The sequence below is a fragment of the Anopheles ziemanni genome, chromosome 2 (genome assembly GCF_943734765.1).
Source record: "Anopheles ziemanni chromosome 2, idAnoZiCoDA_A2_x.2, whole genome shotgun sequence".
NCBI classification, from domain to species: Eukaryota; Metazoa; Arthropoda; class Insecta; order Diptera; family Culicidae; genus Anopheles; species Anopheles ziemanni.
Window position 1 is genome coordinate 79,712,453 of NC_080705.1, and position 18,604 is coordinate 79,731,056.

Genomic DNA, 18,604 nt, shown 5'->3' on the forward strand with positions numbered 1-18,604 from the left:
TTGAGTTAAACAAAACCCTAACTTCTGCGATGCTTCCATCACGTAACAAAGGTCAAGTAGGTCGGCTACTAACGCATTGTCATGCGATCCTGATATCAGTGCTGATATGTGTCGAGAGCTGCATTCCGCTGACGTAAAGTTTTAGGCAATGCTATGCCATGCGAACCAGGGTGGCGCTTTGCGGGTTCCGACCGAAGCCGATGACGCGATGTTCTGCTTTCGACGGCCGTGCGATTGCGATGTGTCACACCATACACAGCAGCATTCCGTGGTTACCGTCATGGCATCCAAGGGCCTCTTAATGCTGACGTCATCGACTTTATAGTTTTGGCAAGCGGTTGGTGGCTTGAGGTGGGAGACGGCTGGAGTTGGCTAGCTGTTGGGCAAGCCCTGGTCGCTTCACGAGAAACCTGCACTAAGTCGTTGATTAGCGTATGTTCGAATTACAAAATGCATTAAATCAACTGAGTAAAGAAGAAAGCACTATACTACACTACGTCCCAAAATGATAGCACTACCTATTTTTTCCTGTGCAGTGTTTATGCAGTGTAGTGTTGCAGATACTCGAATCATAAGATTGTTTCCAAAAAATAAACAACTATTTGTGAGTATACAAAGAATACTCTTCATTATTTTTTTATGTCGAAAACGAAAAAACAATCCGTTTTGCACCAAGAAGCTGAAAACAGTAGTGTCCGATAGTCTCACTTATGGTTTTGATGAAATAATCAATGGAAATAGCATAAATGAGTTAAAAGTCATTATTTAGTAATCATTGGGTCCTCCATTTATTAATTGAAAAATTCTTGATGGCATACTTCTTCTTCTTCTTCTTCTTCTTCTTCTTCGTTGATAATAATTAGATAGAACGAGAAAGCACGATGATTTTGAACACTGGGCATCTTCTTAAACCTCTCGAATTAACATTCCACAAACATTTTCTATCGAATTAAGTTCTGACGGAACTGCTTGTCTTTGCGGAGCCGTCGAAAAATGGACGAATTTTAGTAGAAGCAGTGGAACTGCTCTTTTTTACTACCGGATAGTGACGAAGACAGCAAGATGTTAAATTCCGGCTTTCGTTGGTCACTTCGTGCAATGTTTTCTTATAATCACCCACCCTAGATGAAATATCGGTGGTGACTACTGATGCACAAGCCGAAGATTGGTCTCCTACCGCGCTCAGCATTACATTGGCCTTTTGTCCCTTTAATCCGAGTCTTCAAAATAGATCTTCTGTTATAAGATTAGACTGCGCCCCGCCATTAACACGTTGACTGCTTTGCGTTTTTAGCACTCTTTTTTAGAACAACCTTTTTTAATTTAATTTGTTTGAAACATTTATTAAACCAACCATTTTTGAAGGCTAAGCTGAAACTTAGCTTCCCAAAGAATTGATATAAAATATTACTATAATTTTGATGTCCCATTTTCATTTATGTATGGGTCAAAAACTTTTTAGAACTGAGTTTTGCTAATTTGTGTGGCTGCGCGCAGGGCGATTGATATGCCTCATATACACTGTATCCATCCAGTATACTGTGTATACACAGCTGGCTAAAACAGAAACAAAGGCCATTTACTTTGAGAGGAACAATGATTTTGAAAAAGTAAAAATGAGGGATTGTTTCTGGCCCTATCCGCTTCATTTTGATGTAATTTGGCCCCGATACGAGTTTGGGTTTATGCGATATGGTCAAAATAGTGCCACAGCACCCTAAACGCGCACCAAAAAAGTGAGTACACAGCAGAATGGCACACAAAGATAGGAACGTTGCATACCGATGACCAAGAGATAGGATCGATTGAATCAATGTATAACTTTGGCAAGAACCGTACCTGTCACGGTGGTGCTGGAGGCGGAAATTCGATAGCCGGAGAGCAAGCATGGGAACTTATTCTTTACCCACCTTCTTCAATTGGTGGCTTGTATAGATTGCTACAGTGTCATGCGCCGGATTTTAAAATGAACGCAAAGTATTTACTACCATTCTTCTCCAAGCAGCTTTTCGAAACAAATGCGCTGAATTTTACGAACGAACATCGCTGGAGGGGGTTAAATGACCCATTTAGATTGCCAGAGTGATGCACTATGCTGCAGTTTCCGCCATGGTTACAAACAGAATAACATTAGGGGGCATATACGGGTGTGCAACATGCGATGCTACGCATCCCCCTTGGAAACAATGCTTAGAATGGTACACTGATAGGGCGAAACGTGTACCAAACCCCAGCGAACCTGACCTTTCGGAAAAGGGTTGATGCACCGTCCATTCAGAACGGTAAGAAGAAGGTTGAGAATGCATGGGCTCAGCTGTGAGCGATGAAAGGCGTGTTCTGTCCGGAAGCGAAATTGAAAAAAAATAGTGATAACGTTGCAAATAACTTTCTGTGTCTGCTCCAGAAGAAATTTCCATATTTATTAACGATCACACGGGTACTTCAGCACACGATCACTGTGCGGATTTTTCAGATCGACCTTTAAACGCTTTTTACATCGACTGGTTTTAGATTTTCTTCATAAATACACGGACCTTGTCAGCTGTGCCACTTTCGAATCGATGAATAACTATGATCGTTGCTAAACCATTGTGTGCAGAAGGCATTCCCTTGATACATTTTCTTTACATTGTGCCATCTAGAAGATGAAAAATGTTGGAATGAGAAATATAAAACCGGTACTATTTTTCCTAATATCCATTACCTGCTGCTCATTCTTTGTATATTTTGCTACGACTTTTGAAACAGTCCCAGAAGCTCCTTCATCAATTTTTGCTTTTCCTCCTCTTTCCAGGTGTCAAAATTAAACAGACTGCAGCACTTGATGCGATGCAGCAGATGTTTTTTATCCTTCAGACGCCTAAATTGCTGGACGGGATTTATGCAATTGTCCAACTCCCTGTCCAACACCAGAATCATATGCTTTTCCGTCTGTTTGTTCAGCCAATCACAACGTTCCTCATTGCGTGTCCACTTCAACGAAGCGAAGAAACCACACAGTGTGTAACTTTCGGCTAACATTTTTATGTTCTTTTCCTGCTCCACACTGTCACTGTCTACGTTATGCATTGCAACGCACGACACTTTATTCTTCACACATTCGTCCATAACATATTGGGCACAGTTTATCGTGGAATTATCGTGCAACAACGCAATCGGCCGACTTGGATGTGCCATTTTGCTTTGTTTACGCGGTCACCCTTTTGACAGCGGTCCGTCCCTTCGTGAGGTTTGAAGTCTACTGACGGAGAAGAAATTCGCGCACGCGTGATTTGCGGACGAACACACTTACACATATCCACGCGTCGTAGAACTTCTCCGCGTGGTAGAATTTATCGGCGTATAGCAACTAATGAAAACACATGTTGAGCTAATGAAAATACATACAGTATGAAGTAATTTACTTGTTGCGTCATGGCTATTCAACGATGTTTGATATCCGTTATGTTATGTTGTAAATATGACGAATATGAAAGAATTCGTTGACCAACCAGCAATCAGAATGATTATTTTTAAACAAGCGTTAAAACCAGAGGTAACCGACGAAAGCGAAAAACAAAGCAGATAAAAGTAAAACAGGAGCTCAAGAATTAGGTAGGGAGGAGTTAACGTGCCACATTTTAGCAGGTAACGCACGGGCCATTCTGCTACAAAAGCACAATAATGTCTGCCGCGCCATTCCAGTAGAAGAGGGGCATGGCGAAAAGAACGTAATGGAACGTGAAAGCCGACACAGGTAGACATTTCGCAAAGAGGGACAGGACACGCCTACGTACGATCTTCCGTTTTGTACACCGCCACTTTGTACACATCGTAAGTGTACTCGCCGACAAGCATACTGATACATACATATCTTGTTTTAATAGAAATTTCTCTTCTAATGATAGTACTTATCTCAAGCGAATAACATTGAGCTAATGAATAGTAGGATATCATTCATAGCAAATTGATAATACCCTTCTCACACTAGTCACCATTGGCGGCCCACATTGCCATACCACCATTGGTGACCAGTGTGATAAGGCTGTAATATAATACACCAACATACATGTAAGGTAATATAATACACCAACATTGTGAATTCATAATTGGCTGTTAAGTGAAAAGGACACTGATAAGAATCTGTTTTCATGAATCCAACCAATGCTACGTTTTAGCCCGCAAACCTATTTTGGGAGGAAATGCGGCCCCGAGGTCAACTGAGTTTGACATCACTGCTCTAGATGAATTATTTTGGCGAAAAATCCTCATGAAGATTACCAAAGAGACTGTTGATCCGAGGGTTGTTTGGAAGCCTCTCGGCGACGTTCGATTTTCCCCTTAAGGAGATCGTCGCGTGCCACAACGTTCGTGCCGTAGTTTAGTGGAAAGAAAAAGAAATCGAAGAACGATGACTGCATCGTTTAATCTCCGTCCATGGTTGATGAACATGCACTCAACCTTGCCATTGATCCCAGCAAAGTTTTTTCGTGCTTGTTCTGACCTGAAACGGCACCGGTCTGTCCAAATCAATTTTATTGAGTATGGTCAGCACCAGTTATTCATTTTACGAGCTTCTAACCGAGCGCACGTAACTCTAACCACTTGTGAATGGGGATTAACCGAATTGAACTGATATTTACGTATTGCATCTTGTTTTTATTATAGCTCACATTCATTTTGGTAGAATGTACATAAAATTCCTAATAATTTAATTCATATAGGGCCTAAGGGGGTGTCCTAGGGTCCAATTAAAAAAGAAAACTATACTATGCACTACACTACTGTACAGCAGTTAAATGCGATCCATTTTCAATGTACACGCCAACGCATCAGTTCCATTTGCAAGTTTACCTTCCGTGGTAAACTAAGCTTATCAAATGGACTAAAGTCGACTGTCGGATATCGTGCCCGGATTAGCCAAGGCTTCCTTTCGCTCCTGTATCGCGTTGCAAAGCCTCCGGTACGGCCCGAGTGGCAGGCCGAGCGATTTGATATCATTCTCCGTGAGGATCATCAGTGTTTCCAAGTCGATTTCGTTCTTTTGGAATCTAAAAGGTAATAAAGAGAATCCCGAAAGCTTATTTTGCGGACGACATGCCAGGGGAGGAAAGAGTGACTTACACTGGATAGTAATCTTCTAGCTTGAAGGCAGCCAAAAACCGCAGAATCGCTAACGAGTCGTTCTCCTCGTTGTCGGAACTTTCGACGTCCGAGTCCGAATCCGAGATGACCAGCTGCGAGCGGGGCTTGATCGCTCCCTTCGTCGTCGGTTTGGCCTTCATCGAGCCGTCCGAGGACGCACTGGACGACTGTTCGTTGCCGAGCTGGGCGAGCACATTCGAAACGGATCGACTGTGGAAAATGCAGGTTAGGTTAGGTGTGATCGTCCGGTGATATGGCAATCGTCTTACGACACTTACGGGAAGGCCAGGTTACCGAACGATGGCCGACTGAACAGTCCCGATGGTCGCTGCAGGAGGACGTCCTCCGTCACCTCATCGGTGGCGCCGGCCAGCAGAAAGTCGGGCTGACTGTGCGCCCGGGACATGGTTCCAAATTTGCCGCTAGCCGCACTGCCACTGTCCTCGTCCGCATCGTCATTGTCACCGCCGTTCGAGTCAACGTCGAACACGTCCTTCAGCTTGCCCCGCCGGTCCGAGGCATTGGAGTCATCGTTCGAGCTGTAGGTTCCCACGTACAGCACCTCCGAGTCGCGCCGTAAGCCCTGTATCGATCGCACGCTCCTTTTACCGTTCGCCTCCATTTCGCCAATTTTGAAATCTTAAACGACAAATAAAGCATTACGATGAGTTTCAAACACATTTTGTTGTAACAATAAACTGCGAATGAAAGATCTACCTCCGTTTTCCATCTGCTGTCGGGTTTTCATGGCATTCGCCCGCTTCTTCACTGCCCCTCCGCCACGGGCAACCGTTCCACCCACCAGCGCACTGAACGTCGTCGTTGTCGTCGTTGTCGTCATCTGGGGCTGTGCCTGCCCATCGGCCAATCGGTGCCCCTGGGACAGGTTTCCCTGGCTACCGGACCAGAGCTTTTGCTTCAGCGTTTGCAGCAAGTTCGAGGGCCGGTGCGGCACCGGACGGCGGGACAGGCTCGGATCGAGCTCCCGTTCGATCTTTTGCTGCCGGCCCAGGAACTCGCGGGCCCTTTTCTCGCTCTTCTTTTTGGCATGTTCTTTCAGCTCGTGCGCCCGTTTTCTGTGACGAAAGAAAGAAATTCAAATATGAGATTCCAGGTACGGGCCCCTCCATCCAGCCACTTTTTCATACCTGTCCGTGGCCTCGAGGGTGGCTGCCGCCGCATCGAGATACCGCAAGATATTATCCCGGTTGTTGATCGCTGCCAAGTCCTGCGCACTGTGATGGTCGATGTCGAGCGCGTAAATGTTAACCCCGAACTGCACCAGGAAGTCCACGCACTGCATGTGACCTTTGGCGGATGCCAGATGCAGGGCGGTGTTACCAAACTGATCGGCCTTATCCGGATCTCCCCTGGAAGGAACGAGCGGAAAATATTAGGTGAAACATTTTGGGAATCTGTCACGGGACCGTCGGGCCCTTACTTACCCCCGGGCGACTAGTAGCTTTAAAGCCTCGAAATGACCTTCGAAGGCAGCCCACAGGACGGGCGTCATACCGTCCACATCTTTGGCATTGGCCTCGGAACGGGTCGCCTCCCGAAGCACGTCCAGCAGACCGTCTTTGGCGGCACTGAAAAATGATAGCACCAATTCACGTGTATAATATCATTAATAACTCTATCACAATTGGTTTATCTATTTAGCAAGTTTTTGTTTGTATGTTTTATTGGCTATCGGTCTAAACCACCTTTACTTTTCATTTGATTTAAAATCATAATAATACCAAATTTATTAATCCTGCGAAGTTTTGTTTCTGCTTACATTTTGATCAACAATGCTTTCAACTTTTTAAAATCTCCTAGCCCCTACTTAGGACGAAATAATTATTTTATTTATATAATAATAATATAATTATTTTACTAAAAATGGCAATTGCTAAAAGGATGTTCACAGAACAAAACGACTTTCATTTCAAGACAGAAACGACCACGGTACTTCAAAAACTCCAAAAATAGGTATGTTGTTAACTTCATTTTAATAGATTTTTTTAAATTTTATTCGGGTTTGGAAAATAAATTGAATAGAGTTACGTTACGTCGTTTTTACATTCAACTACAATACATTTAACTCACATTTCTGTTTATTACAGCAACATTTGACGTAATGTTCCCATCCTATAGTGAATTTTTCGAGCTCGATATTATGATCGCAAACGTAAAAAACAGAAAAGAAGCACCACTTCGATAAACTAGAGTGTACCAACCAGAGTGTAAGTATGAAAAGATTGGGCTGCCGACATAATTATCAACAAACTAAAAAATGTTTTCCACTTCCAGCCGACTTATCACTGTTTGCGGATTGCAGCCTAACTTTTGGTTTCTAATGGAAGGTGCGAAAGCGTACATTGTGATATCGGCCACATAAATCCAACACGAAGCGAGATTGTCTGCATACAAATGACGAAACACTTCGCTCCACTTCCTGTGTGCGAATCGAACGTCTCAAAAGGTCTGGCGCAATCAACTTCCGCGATGTGTCCGTTCCCAGCGTAAAATCGAGGCAGATGAAAATTATCTCATGGACTCTTCCCGTTCATTGTCCTAATCCGTGGCACGAGAGATGAGATCATCAAAATTATGCCCTTGAGGGATGGATTTTTCTAGACAAAAAGGTATAGCTTGAAAAAAAAACGGACCAACTTAGGCAGACTTTCATCCCGCGGTTAAGAGCCCCATGGGGGCCATCGTGCGTGGGAGAAACAGAAAGTCACACACAGTCAAGTCAGTAGGAAGGAGAGAAAGGGTGAAACATGTCACTTACCGGTGGATTCTATCCGATGACATCGTTTCAGCTTTTTCCGGTCATCGAAACACACGGTCGTCCTGGTGTCTGGCCGTTGCGCCCCAAATCTGGCAATGCTAATGATGGCGCCCGCTTTACGTTCCAGCCCGGGAAAACACTTTACGTTCCAGCTGCCGGATTATACACTTTTCGATTGCAATTCGAGACACACTTTACGCTTTCCACTGCACAAACGGTGATCATCGGTTAGAGTTGCGCTTTCTTAATTTCTTTCCCCGCACCGTCACTTGCTACAACGGGAGAAGTGAATTAACCATCACCATAGCACCATTTAAATGTATTCCGATGGATTGATAGGATCGCATCGTATCGTAACGTAAAGCACCGCAGAGTGGGCTATTTTCACCAACGAATGAGCTATAGATCTGTTTTAAAAATATTTCAGAGGCCAAACGCTTCCACTTAGTGTGAGATCGTATGGAAATCGAGAGTTTCACTTTCTTCGAAGGTCGGAAAAGGAACGGTTCAGTAGAGCAAATTAAAAAACGGGAAAATTAGCGTCGGATAATTAAGGTGAACACATTTAGATATAACATTTCGACTTTGTTTCAATTGGGAGATGAAGAGTTTTTTTTTTTTTTGAATGGTACAGAAGAGCAGAAAAATCATCAGGCGTATAACAGCAGGCTAAGCTAGCATAAACAGCAAAAAGCAGTTACATTTACTCTCCTTCTTCCAATTCAAAGTGCTTCAACCCTACGGCATAGTAGTGTCACTTTTTGCATTTAACCGCTCTATTTAAAAACGGATTAAGCCTACACCGCAAAGTCTGTTGGGTTTTCTCCCAATTCCGGTACTCGTTTTTCACCAACCGAACCCGTTACCCTAGAGATCCCCGGGGCCCGATTAGGGAAAGTGAAATGTGAGCACGTTGAAATGTGATCCAGATCTAACGAAAGCGCGTAGAAGTGATCGTTTCCCTTAGCTGTGCGATTTTGTGACTTTTTCGTTAATGCACATTGTAATTTCCCGGCGTACCACGAAAGGTAGTTAGTGACGCGCGCGGTACGCCAAAGTCAAGGAAAATAGGAACAAGAAAACTCCTTTTGCTTTCCGTCGGCACAATTATACGCCAACCAACCAGACATAAGCGTGTTTGGCTTAATGGACGACATGTTAACATACATAGTATCGTATGGGTATGACTTTTGATCGAGTGATAAGTGTGCCGACTAAAATGGGGAACGTTACAAGGCGAAAGGAAATGCCGGAAGAGCATGAAAGGTATCGGCACCACTTCGTACTTATAGTTTGTGTTTGTAAATGAGCGAGAACCATGGAGAAGTAAATCTGACATCGTGATTTACAGCAACAAGTTAATTTCTCTGAAACCCCTTCGGGCCGATCGTGCCCAGAATATTAATGGTAGAAAATGGTTACCATTTGTGAACAACAGGGGAAAATTATGGACTGAACGAACGATTTTATTTGCCATGGCTATCGATCGGTCCGCGCACGAACCACGTGAGTCGATGATGATCTTTTTCCAAATTGAACTTGAAACAAACAATGGTAAAAACTCATCAATTTGACCTTCTTATTGTGATTCAAATTGTAGTGAAATGTTGTCAAAAACAAGAACACAGCCCTTGAGCGGGGGAGATGGATCTTTGACCTCCGCCGAAAAATCGGACGCTCGGACGTAATTTATGCGCCCCTCTCAGCAAACGCTTGACGTGGGTAAATGGATAATTGTCTTTTTTCTGTTCCTTTTTTTGTTGTACTTTCGAAGGGAGGGAACGTTATGGTGTAGCTTTGTGTGGAATTTGGAGCGCTTATGCTGCTTCTGCACACTGATGCACACAAAGGCACAGAATAAAATAAATGAGTCATTTGCTCCGCATGCCACCATTGTTGCGGCTCAAGCAATTATTCGCCAAATTTTCAAGGCGCTTCAAATTGCCCACACCATTGGAGGCATTTATCGATTGCGTGGTCGAGAGTTGATCGGATGTTAACGCTGGTTTAGTGTTTCATACTCTTTTAAAATTTTTGGATTATTGAAAGTAAACCTATCATCAACCAGCACCATCAACCATCAAATAATGAGGTTCGAAAACTGGTGAAACATTTCGTACAAGCCTGGTAAAGGAAGTCCCTGATTCATTAAAATTAGATAAAAAATATACCAAGTTTATGTTTGACAACTGTAACATCATCTACTACCACCCACACAAACACCCACTGATTTCTTCCCTCCTCGTTACGTACGCCAATGCCCGTGGAATCCAAATTGAGACACGAAAATTTCGTATGCTTTGCATTTTTCCTGGGAAACGCGCAGTTCGGTGCAAAGATATCCACATTGGCGCAAGTTAAGCTGTAACAAAGTGGGGAAAAAAACCAAAATTAACCGCAAGAGGAAAAAAGTGAATGTTGGTTCTCAACTCAACAATTTTCCGAGAGTATTGAAATAACCAACCAGGGTGGGGGAAAACATTAGCGACATTGCAAAATGTTTAAAGAATGCAGTTGTGTTTTATAAAAAATATTCAAAATACACACGTCCCGAGTGTTCTTTTTATGGCTATTTTTTTTTTTTTTTTTTTTTTATGTGGCACGACATCCCCTAGTGGGACAAGGCCTCTCTCCGAAGAGAGTTTGTGTGACCGAAAGACGGTATATTATAGATCGGTGGTCAGCCGTTCGTAATACCGGAGGGTGCCAGACTCGAGATTCGATCCCACACCTGTGGTGTGGTGTTTCCTCGCGCTACCGCTGCGCCATGGGCACCCCCAATTTTATGGCTATTACTCTGGTATTATGTTTTGAATTAATTAAGTAATAATTAAGCATTAAGTGACAGTTAAACGTCTTATTAACAAGCTTGAGATAATGGAGGAGTGACTGAGCTGATGTTATAGCCCGGCTGGCAGTATTATCATGCTTTCTCGTTTTGTTGATAACAATTGTCAATTAGACAGAAAGAGAAGGCATTCTGCCAGCAAGGAACTCTTCAGATTATAGCATCCATTGATCAATTAATACTGATTCATCACACATCACGTGTCAGTTTAATCAAGAACAACGAACACCAGTTCGTCACCCCTCTATCTTGTAAGCCCTTAAAGGGGGCACGCATGACCAAGAGGTCGTTACGCCAAAAAGCAGAAGAACACCAGTTCGGTTCGTATTCCGGCATTATCAGCAACGCAGTCATACAGCATTATATACTCTGCGGTAATATGTTGTGCCTCCGTGAAGCATGCAAGCACACTGGGGAACCCAAACTGATGATTAAAATGAGATTTAATTACATTAAGTCAGGGGTCGGCAAAGTGCGGTCCGCGGGCCAAATCCGGCCCGCCAAATGATTTTATCCGGCCCGTAGTGCTTCATAACCCATCCCAATTTTTATCGGATTTGTTCACGATGTCAGGTTTATTTTCTTCCCAAAGAGAACAATTGTTTAACGAGGTGTTACTGTTATATGTTCATCGATACATTTTAAATATGTTATCTTTTACCTCTTGTTATGCAACTTTGCTATTTAGAAAGTTAGAAAGTATTACTTTGAAAATATTGAAGCATCGTTTAAAGTATCCGGCCCGCGCCTTCAGTTTCTCTTTAATTATCTGGCCCTTTTTGAAAAACGTGTGCCGATCCCTGCATTAAGTGATACACTGGTCAAGGAGACTAATAACTTATTAATAAGCCGGTTTATAGGTTAAATCTTTAAAGCGATCAAATTTGAAGGAAAATAAAGATAGATTCGTAACAACGACTGTTTCCATCCGATCGATAATTTTAGTGAAATAACCGACCAGGTAACAAACAAATTACCAAACAAACAAAAAATTAACAAGTATGAAACATAATTTCAATTTGAATTTCCTACTTTTACTTCCTCCAGGAAGATCATCATAATTTCCCCACCATTTTTTGTCTTACATTGAATTGCAATTTTCTATGCCTTATACTACTACAATTACAACTGTTTGGAAGATGAATTGTGCCCTTTATCGTAGTCAGCTGTTTTGCTCGCTTTTCCCTCCGCGAAGCCTTTTGGGCTGCGATGCGACGTGTAAATTAATTCGAACAATGGCGAGACGGTGCATTAAAACTCGTATAAGCATTCAATCGGCCGGAAATCACTTGTTTCGATCGTGAGGAAATAAAGGCTGCACCATCCTCATGGAGCAGATTATGCATTGCGAACCAATCTTCCTCAGCATTGAGCTCTGGAGGAACAAGTGGCGCCAGTAGCTGTCTGTGAGAGAAGGAAATGGCGATATTTAGTCTGGATTTCACATGATTCGCTTGCTGGTCATACAAGTAGTCGAAGAGGGTTGCATCAATGAATCCACTTCATTGGTGGATGGATGCATTTGTCATTATTTGTCTTGAGTGTACGCATCAGCTGAAAAGGGTGCGTTTGAAGTGTTTTTCAATGAATGACTAATTGGAAAAGCGCGCGAGCTTCGCTTCCATGGCAACACATCAACTATGCGAGTATTGATAATTCGTTCAATATGGAAATAAACTTCCTTTAAGTGGATGCGAGCTGCATTTGATCGTTTTAAAACGTCCTCTAGACTTTTTCAGAGGCACATATTCCGACTCGTAGATGCTTAATGAAAGAAAAACGCGGCTATTGTGCTGTCCGTAACACGGCTCAACCTTTTGTTTTCCAAAATAAAACCATTTGAACCCGACTGAAAAGAAAAGGGACTTGCTTCGTAATATTGCTACAGATAAGCTAGAAAAGCGTCTTCATTGCATCACATTCCCATCCGCTTGGCTCTCGATCCGGTGAGATCTAAGATTTTGTTGATGCGCTTTTTCACTTTCCATTTCCTGTCGTAATGTTTGCTAAACAAAGATTAGCAAATGACTTTCTTGTGTTTACTGTTGTCTATTTATGTTTAATTTTCGAAAGTCAATAAGCCAATTCCTCGACTAAGATCAGGCAGATAAGAATGTAGAAAACAGTTTACCTGCAGTCACAACTGCCTTTAAAGTTCATAAGGAGTTATGCTATTGTGCTATTAGTTTCCAAGATTAATTGTAAACGTGTGACGCGAAATTAGATTCTCTGAAAAAATCACTGATTTCAGAAAAATTGCTGTGCTCAAACAAACCTGCTGTCCATTTAATCACCCAAACAACCCATCGTGATGCTAGAAATCTGTCCATAGGTTTGGATTAAGTAAGGAACGCAAAGTTTCGTGACGTAGATAAAGGCATGCAAATGCAACGATGCAGAAACACTATTGTAGATACCGGTGTTGGTGAAGGTAGCCGAAGCTGGCACTTGAAGATTTTTCCGAGAGATGGTTCACTGTTCACATGCACTTCATACAGCTACTCAAAAAAGTATCCGTACAGTCTCTACGTATCCGTATTCGTAGAATTTCATAGAATGGAATTACATTTCCCACATATTATCAAAATATTTATTCCATATGAGTAGACATTGGTGCCTGTACGGATTGTTGATTGACTAAGGTGTATATGGAGTAAACATTTCATTTCACAGTCCCTTCTTTTTTCCGTTACGATAACACACTGACGACAACAGATGATTTTCTTTGCATTTTTACTGATAGCAAGCAATTGGCCATCAAATTAATCACACGATCAAGGAAACAGACCATTGATATCGGAGCATTACTTTTTTAGCGGTCGAAGAACGTCCTCACCTGATAACGGGCACAATCAGACGGGTTTTTTTTGCATTGTATGGAGGACACATCGCCAGAAGGGGTCCCAATCATTCCCGTACCGGAGGTGACCTTTTTTTTCTCCACTGCACAATATCACCTTTTTGTACAACTGATAAGATCGTATCGACGGGTTCGTGGATTGGACACTTCAAGTAGAGTTTACTCGCGTTATCTAGTACAGGTGACGTCCCCGTTGAAACAAATGGTCAAATAAAATGATGATGGCTTCCGCACACAGCCGTACACTCGTCTGCATTCCCCACTGCATACAATGCCGGAACTGTCGTGGTGGCTGGCGGCAAGATCGCCCGGAAATGATATCCCCGCAAGTGCTGTTTTATGTTGCACGAAATGTCAAAACCCCAAACATCACACGTCCTATTCCCAGTGCCCTCGATTTGTTCCACATCGCGGTTGATCACACCAGACTGTACCAGATCGGGGTCTACCGGAATCAAACAAACACACACATACACCCGTACAGAAACACCATCTATGCTCTGCACTTGCCCTTCCGTAGGGCATTCTTGAACCGTTCCGCGATCGCACTGCCGGACAGAAGAGATGGATTGAAGTGAAAAACAAAAGCTACGGGTGTTACCATAGCTACCGCGCGGGTTGACCGCAAATGGCACGCCATGATCGGTGCGTTTCCTCTATGCGCTGGGAAACGTGGATGGCCATTCGAAACAATCAACACGACGACGCTGAAACCAAATCACCAACGGCGTCGTTTGGCCAGAATTTGCTGCATTAATGGCCTCTAATTACACGAAAAGTTCACTCAGAAACAGACACAGGGTAGAACCCGTTGGGCCCTAGTTGGGGGGAACCATTTACACTTACGCTACAGAAGGGGATGGGAGGTGAAAAGGTAAACCCGCGGACCGCGACCCACCTTCGCGAGGGTTGCTGAAGTACTGCTCGCGGGGCTCAGCTCGAGAAATAAAAGGTGCTTACGATAGCAGCGCATCGAAATGGAACACCTGAACTGAGGTAAATTCGTTGGTAGTGGTGCCACAGCCTCACGCACCGATCAGTGGCACAGCTAAAAACGCTCTAATGCAGGGGTCGGTAAAGTCCGGCCGGCAGATTTTATCCCGCTCACCATAAAATCTATTGAGTACCTTACAAATAGATTACGTGAGATATTGTCTCAAAAAAGACTGATCCGATAGCCAATTTTGTTTCATTTTTTAACGACGATTACGATTCGAGTACGAGAACTTTTCAATTTTCATAGTTTTACACTGTTTTTAGGGCCAATTCGTCGGCATCAAGCTGCTCTTTGTTGGTAGTAGGCAGTGAATTGCACGCGCAAGGTTTTTGTTTGGCATCGTTAGGAACCAGTTTGGGCTTATTAAGTTTAACTTTGCCATTATCGGTAGCAACATTGGCGCGACGAGAAAATGTCGCGTTGTTGTCGCGCCAATGTTGTTCCCGATAATGGCAAAGTTAAACTTAACAAACCCAAAGTGCTTTCTAACGAAACCAAACAAAAACCGTGCGCGTGCAATTCACTGCCTACTACCAACAAAGAGCAGCTTGATGCCGACAAATTGGCCCTGAAAACAGTGTATCATAAAAATTTGGACCGTCGTAACCATGCGTATCTTCGACTACGAGACGTGTCTGGACATTTTTGTCATGATTAAATAAAAAATTCTTTGAGGCTTTGCGATTTTTCAAACATTTTTGAAAGAACATTCAACAACATTTGATGAAATCTTGGGTAATCCTTCTTCACGGCTTTTATACAAACTTGTTTAAAAGCTTAAATCGTTCTAAGCTCATTTGTTGAAGAATGCGCCTGCAATTATACTCCATGGAAGAGCACAGTACGAACTTTAGATTGTTTTCAGTTGAATTTTGAAATTTAAAAGTTACAAAGTTCGTTAGGAAAAGAAACAAAACGTGTTAAGTATAGTAAGGAAATTATATTCGCTAGATTTGCTGGAACGAATTGAAGATCTTCTCACATCTTCATTTTTTTTTAAGTTAAACTATTTCTTTCGTTTCATTCACAAGCAAAACAATAACCATTGTTTAAGACATATTCCGAAATATATGTTCGCTATATTCTAATGTAAAACGTAACAAAAGCTACCAATACTAGTTCTTTATCGTTATCTGTGCGTTATCATTGCGTCAGGTTTAATTTGCTCTATCACACTCGCGCAACAGTTTTGTTTAGGCACAAGCTTTGGTATTTTCAGTTCCAATCGACTTGTCGGGGAAAAGAGAACTCAGAACGTTAAGAAGTTGTCGATGTTATCTGGTGAACTATATGTATGCGTGTATCGGCTGCGCTAATATTTATCTTCTCTCTTCCAGAGTATCACCTGGTTGCCGCGTGAACAATACGCTTGGACTTTGTTCTTTACTTCTTTTCCATGCAATATTGTTCATCTTAAAGTTGATGGATTGACAAAAAAAAACTTCATCAAAAATAAACGACATTGCCTTATCAATGCAATCGGGGGAATAAATTGGACAGTTTGCTTCGTTTAATGTTGCCCCGTTCAGTTCACGCCATTCGCTATCAGGATTTGTTTGAACTTTGATTTTCGGTTAACGTCGTATGGCCGAAATCGTTATTTTGTTTTCTTCCGCTCCTGTGCACCACCACCCCTTCCGGCGGCCGATTTGGCTCCTTTGACAAGTCCGAGCCGTTTCAGGGTCACCTTAACCAGTGCGAACGATCCAATTAGCGCTGATAGCGCGATCAGTGCCATCACCGCATACACATCGAGCAGATTGTACTCGATGAAAGAGAGTTTTACGGACGGGGATTGAAGCTGCGGTGCGCCTCCATGCCGGATGACATACTCCACCCAGTAAACAGCCGTTTTGGCCGGTCCGAGCGGTTGATCACGGTAACGTCGAGAGATGGTTTGCGCGTTCTTAGCGTAGGACGGATCGGAAAGGACCCGGCCGATGGCGGCAGAGATCGTTTCTTCGCTGAGTGTCTCGTAGTCAAGCTTCACGCCGTAGCCAGCCTTTTCGGCGCGGGCCAGATTAAGCTCCTGATCGCCGTAGATCGGTATGCCGACCATCGGTACCCCGTTGTAGAGACCCTCGGTCGTCCCGAGAAGGCCACCGTGCGTGATGAACAGTTTCACCTTCGGATGGGCCAATATGTCGCTCTGTGGCATCCACGATCGGATGAGTACGTTCTTTGGCCGGTTCGGGAGGCTCTCGTTCTCGTACTTCCAGATCACGTTCTCCTTCAGCCCGCGGAACACGTTCACGAATGCGGCCCGCTTTTCCTCGGGGAAGTTGCGTCCCTTCAGCATCGAACCCATCGAGAAGTAGATCACACCGTGCGGCGACGACTCGATGTACTTGTGGAGATCTTCGGGCAACTCTTTCGGCGGTTGGATCTGGATACCTCCGATTTCGATGTGGTTCGGTGCGTAAGGATGAGGGTAGCTGAGCGTAAAATGTTGATTCACGAACGCCAACCGAACACTATCGAGTGTCTCCTGGAAGGTTAGCTTCGCCTCAGGGAAGTAGCGCCGGTACAGCTGCTCCTGTTTCGGTAGGAACACGTTGCGATAGTAGAACTTATCCAAGTGCGCCACGAGCGCGTTGGAGAACCGTTGCCAGAAGGACATCTCGTTCGTGTAGCTGAGGAAGGTGTGGGGAATGTAGGAGTACGGGTACGGTGTGCCAACCAGCTCGTTCGTCCACATGGAAGCCCCGAACGGTGAAAAGACGATTAGCTGCCCCCCGAAGTGCTCCGCCAATCCGTACAGGACCTCACTGGCAAACGACTCCACGATAACGGCGTCAAACTTTTCGCCCGATTCCATCAACTGTACCACGTTCGGGTGCTGCAGGAGACCCTCGGAGGACATCGGCCCAAACTCGTTGTACACCAGGTAGAGAACCACTAGGTTGGGTGCATTTTTGTACTCGAAAAGATCCGGCCCGGACACACCGTGTGCTTCGGTGAATTCCGGCATCAGAATGTCCCGATGCCGATCGGGCGGAGCACCCTTCATCGGGTACGGACTGACGATGGTCACTTCATGGCCCGCGTCGAGCAGGGCCTTCATTAGACCGGCACCGATAATATAATGTGAGCGACCGACCGAAGGAAGAATTCCAAGGATACGGGAAGCTTCCGTACCGCCTGCCAGAAGCGCCACCAGCAGCGCAACCGGAAGAAGCACCTTCAGACCGTACATTATCACTCCACTGCGGAACTAATCTACTTGACACCGAACACTGAACTAGCGGTACTGGAGCCTAACGAAAGAACGTTGATTTGCGCCAACTGTCGTTGGCCAACTGCTAGTGCGCGCTCGCTATCAATCCGACCATCCACAGTCGGTTATCGCGAGCTAGGCGGCACACACTGTTTCTCACATACGTAAGTGATCCGTTCAAGTTCAAATCAAACGCTCCTTCGCCTTTTCTCCCGTTTGCTAATCCACATAGTGGATCTTCTCTTCTGCTCGTTCTCCCGGGGGAAGCGTGTAGTTGTGAATTGGGACAACCAATTTAACGAACGCGATAACGTGAAAAGCTTGTCGCCACCAAATGAACCCCGTACCAAGGTACAGGGACACCGCGGCGGAACATTGCGACAACGTGGTGGCGTTAGCAGCACCCCCACTAATGGCCGACGAGCAGCAGCGAGAGCAGACGTTCTATATTTGTTTTCAGCTTTCGGACCGTAAGCAAACATTCGCCGCAAGGCGAAGGAAACGGTAAACACGTGTTGCGTTGCGGACAAGGGCGGGAACGCGAAGCTTTCAGGCGCCCCCGGGGTGTGGCGGCCTTCTCAATGTCGCGGCACCAACTCGGGTGATACTAGAAGAAGATGGGTAGCTTATTTTTAGCGTTTGAATCTTCCAACCGGAAGCCGGTGAGCAAAGTGCATACTACATGTGCGAGTGTTTGTTTTGAGACTTTGCAAAGCGTTTAGATGACTGTTCAAACATTCCGATCACGTTTTGTTTGAGCACCGTTCTGTTAAGTTATG

At 44.2% G+C, this 18,604-nt stretch overlaps 2 protein-coding genes across 2 annotated transcripts; both read right to left on the bottom strand.

The window, feature by feature from the left end:
* Positions 1-4,623: 4,623 nt before the first annotated feature.
* Positions 4,624-8,263, bottom strand: LOC131288877 (pre-mRNA splicing regulator USH1G). The gene is made up of 7 exons (XM_058318059.1): positions 7,904-8,263; positions 6,570-6,713; positions 6,273-6,494; positions 5,842-6,200; positions 5,403-5,763; positions 5,104-5,334; positions 4,624-5,030 (listed from the first exon to the last, which is right to left on the bottom strand). The coding sequence occupies exons 1-7, from the start codon at positions 7,924-7,926 to the stop codon at positions 4,865-4,867; spliced, it is 1,506 nt and encodes a 501-aa protein (XP_058174042.1). The 5' UTR covers positions 7,927-8,263; the 3' UTR covers positions 4,624-4,864.
* A 7,942-nt stretch (positions 8,264-16,205) lies between these two features.
* Positions 16,206-17,804, bottom strand: LOC131294461 (UDP-glycosyltransferase UGT5-like). Its single transcript, XM_058322508.1, has one exon. The coding sequence runs from the start codon at positions 17,802-17,804 to the stop codon at positions 16,206-16,208; it is 1,599 nt and encodes a 532-aa protein (XP_058178491.1).
* Positions 17,805-18,604: the final 800 nt, after the last annotated feature.

Bases quoted from the DNA above. Each gene is read 5' to 3' on its own strand.
- LOC131288877 (XM_058318059.1), bottom strand. From the start codon at position 7,926: ATGTCATCGGATAGAATCCACCG. The intron at 5,335-5,402 runs GTAAGTGTCGTA...CATTTTCCACAG, and splicing joins TTCGGTAACCTGGCCTTCCC to TCGATCCGTTTCGAATGTGC. The intron at 5,031-5,103 runs GTAAGTCACTCT...ATTACCTTTTAG, and splicing joins CTAGAAGATTACTATCCAGT to ATTCCAAAAGAACGAAATCG.
- LOC131294461 (XM_058322508.1), bottom strand. From the start codon at position 17,804: ATGTACGGTCTGAAGGTGCTTCTTCCGGTTGCGCTGCTGGTGGCGCTT.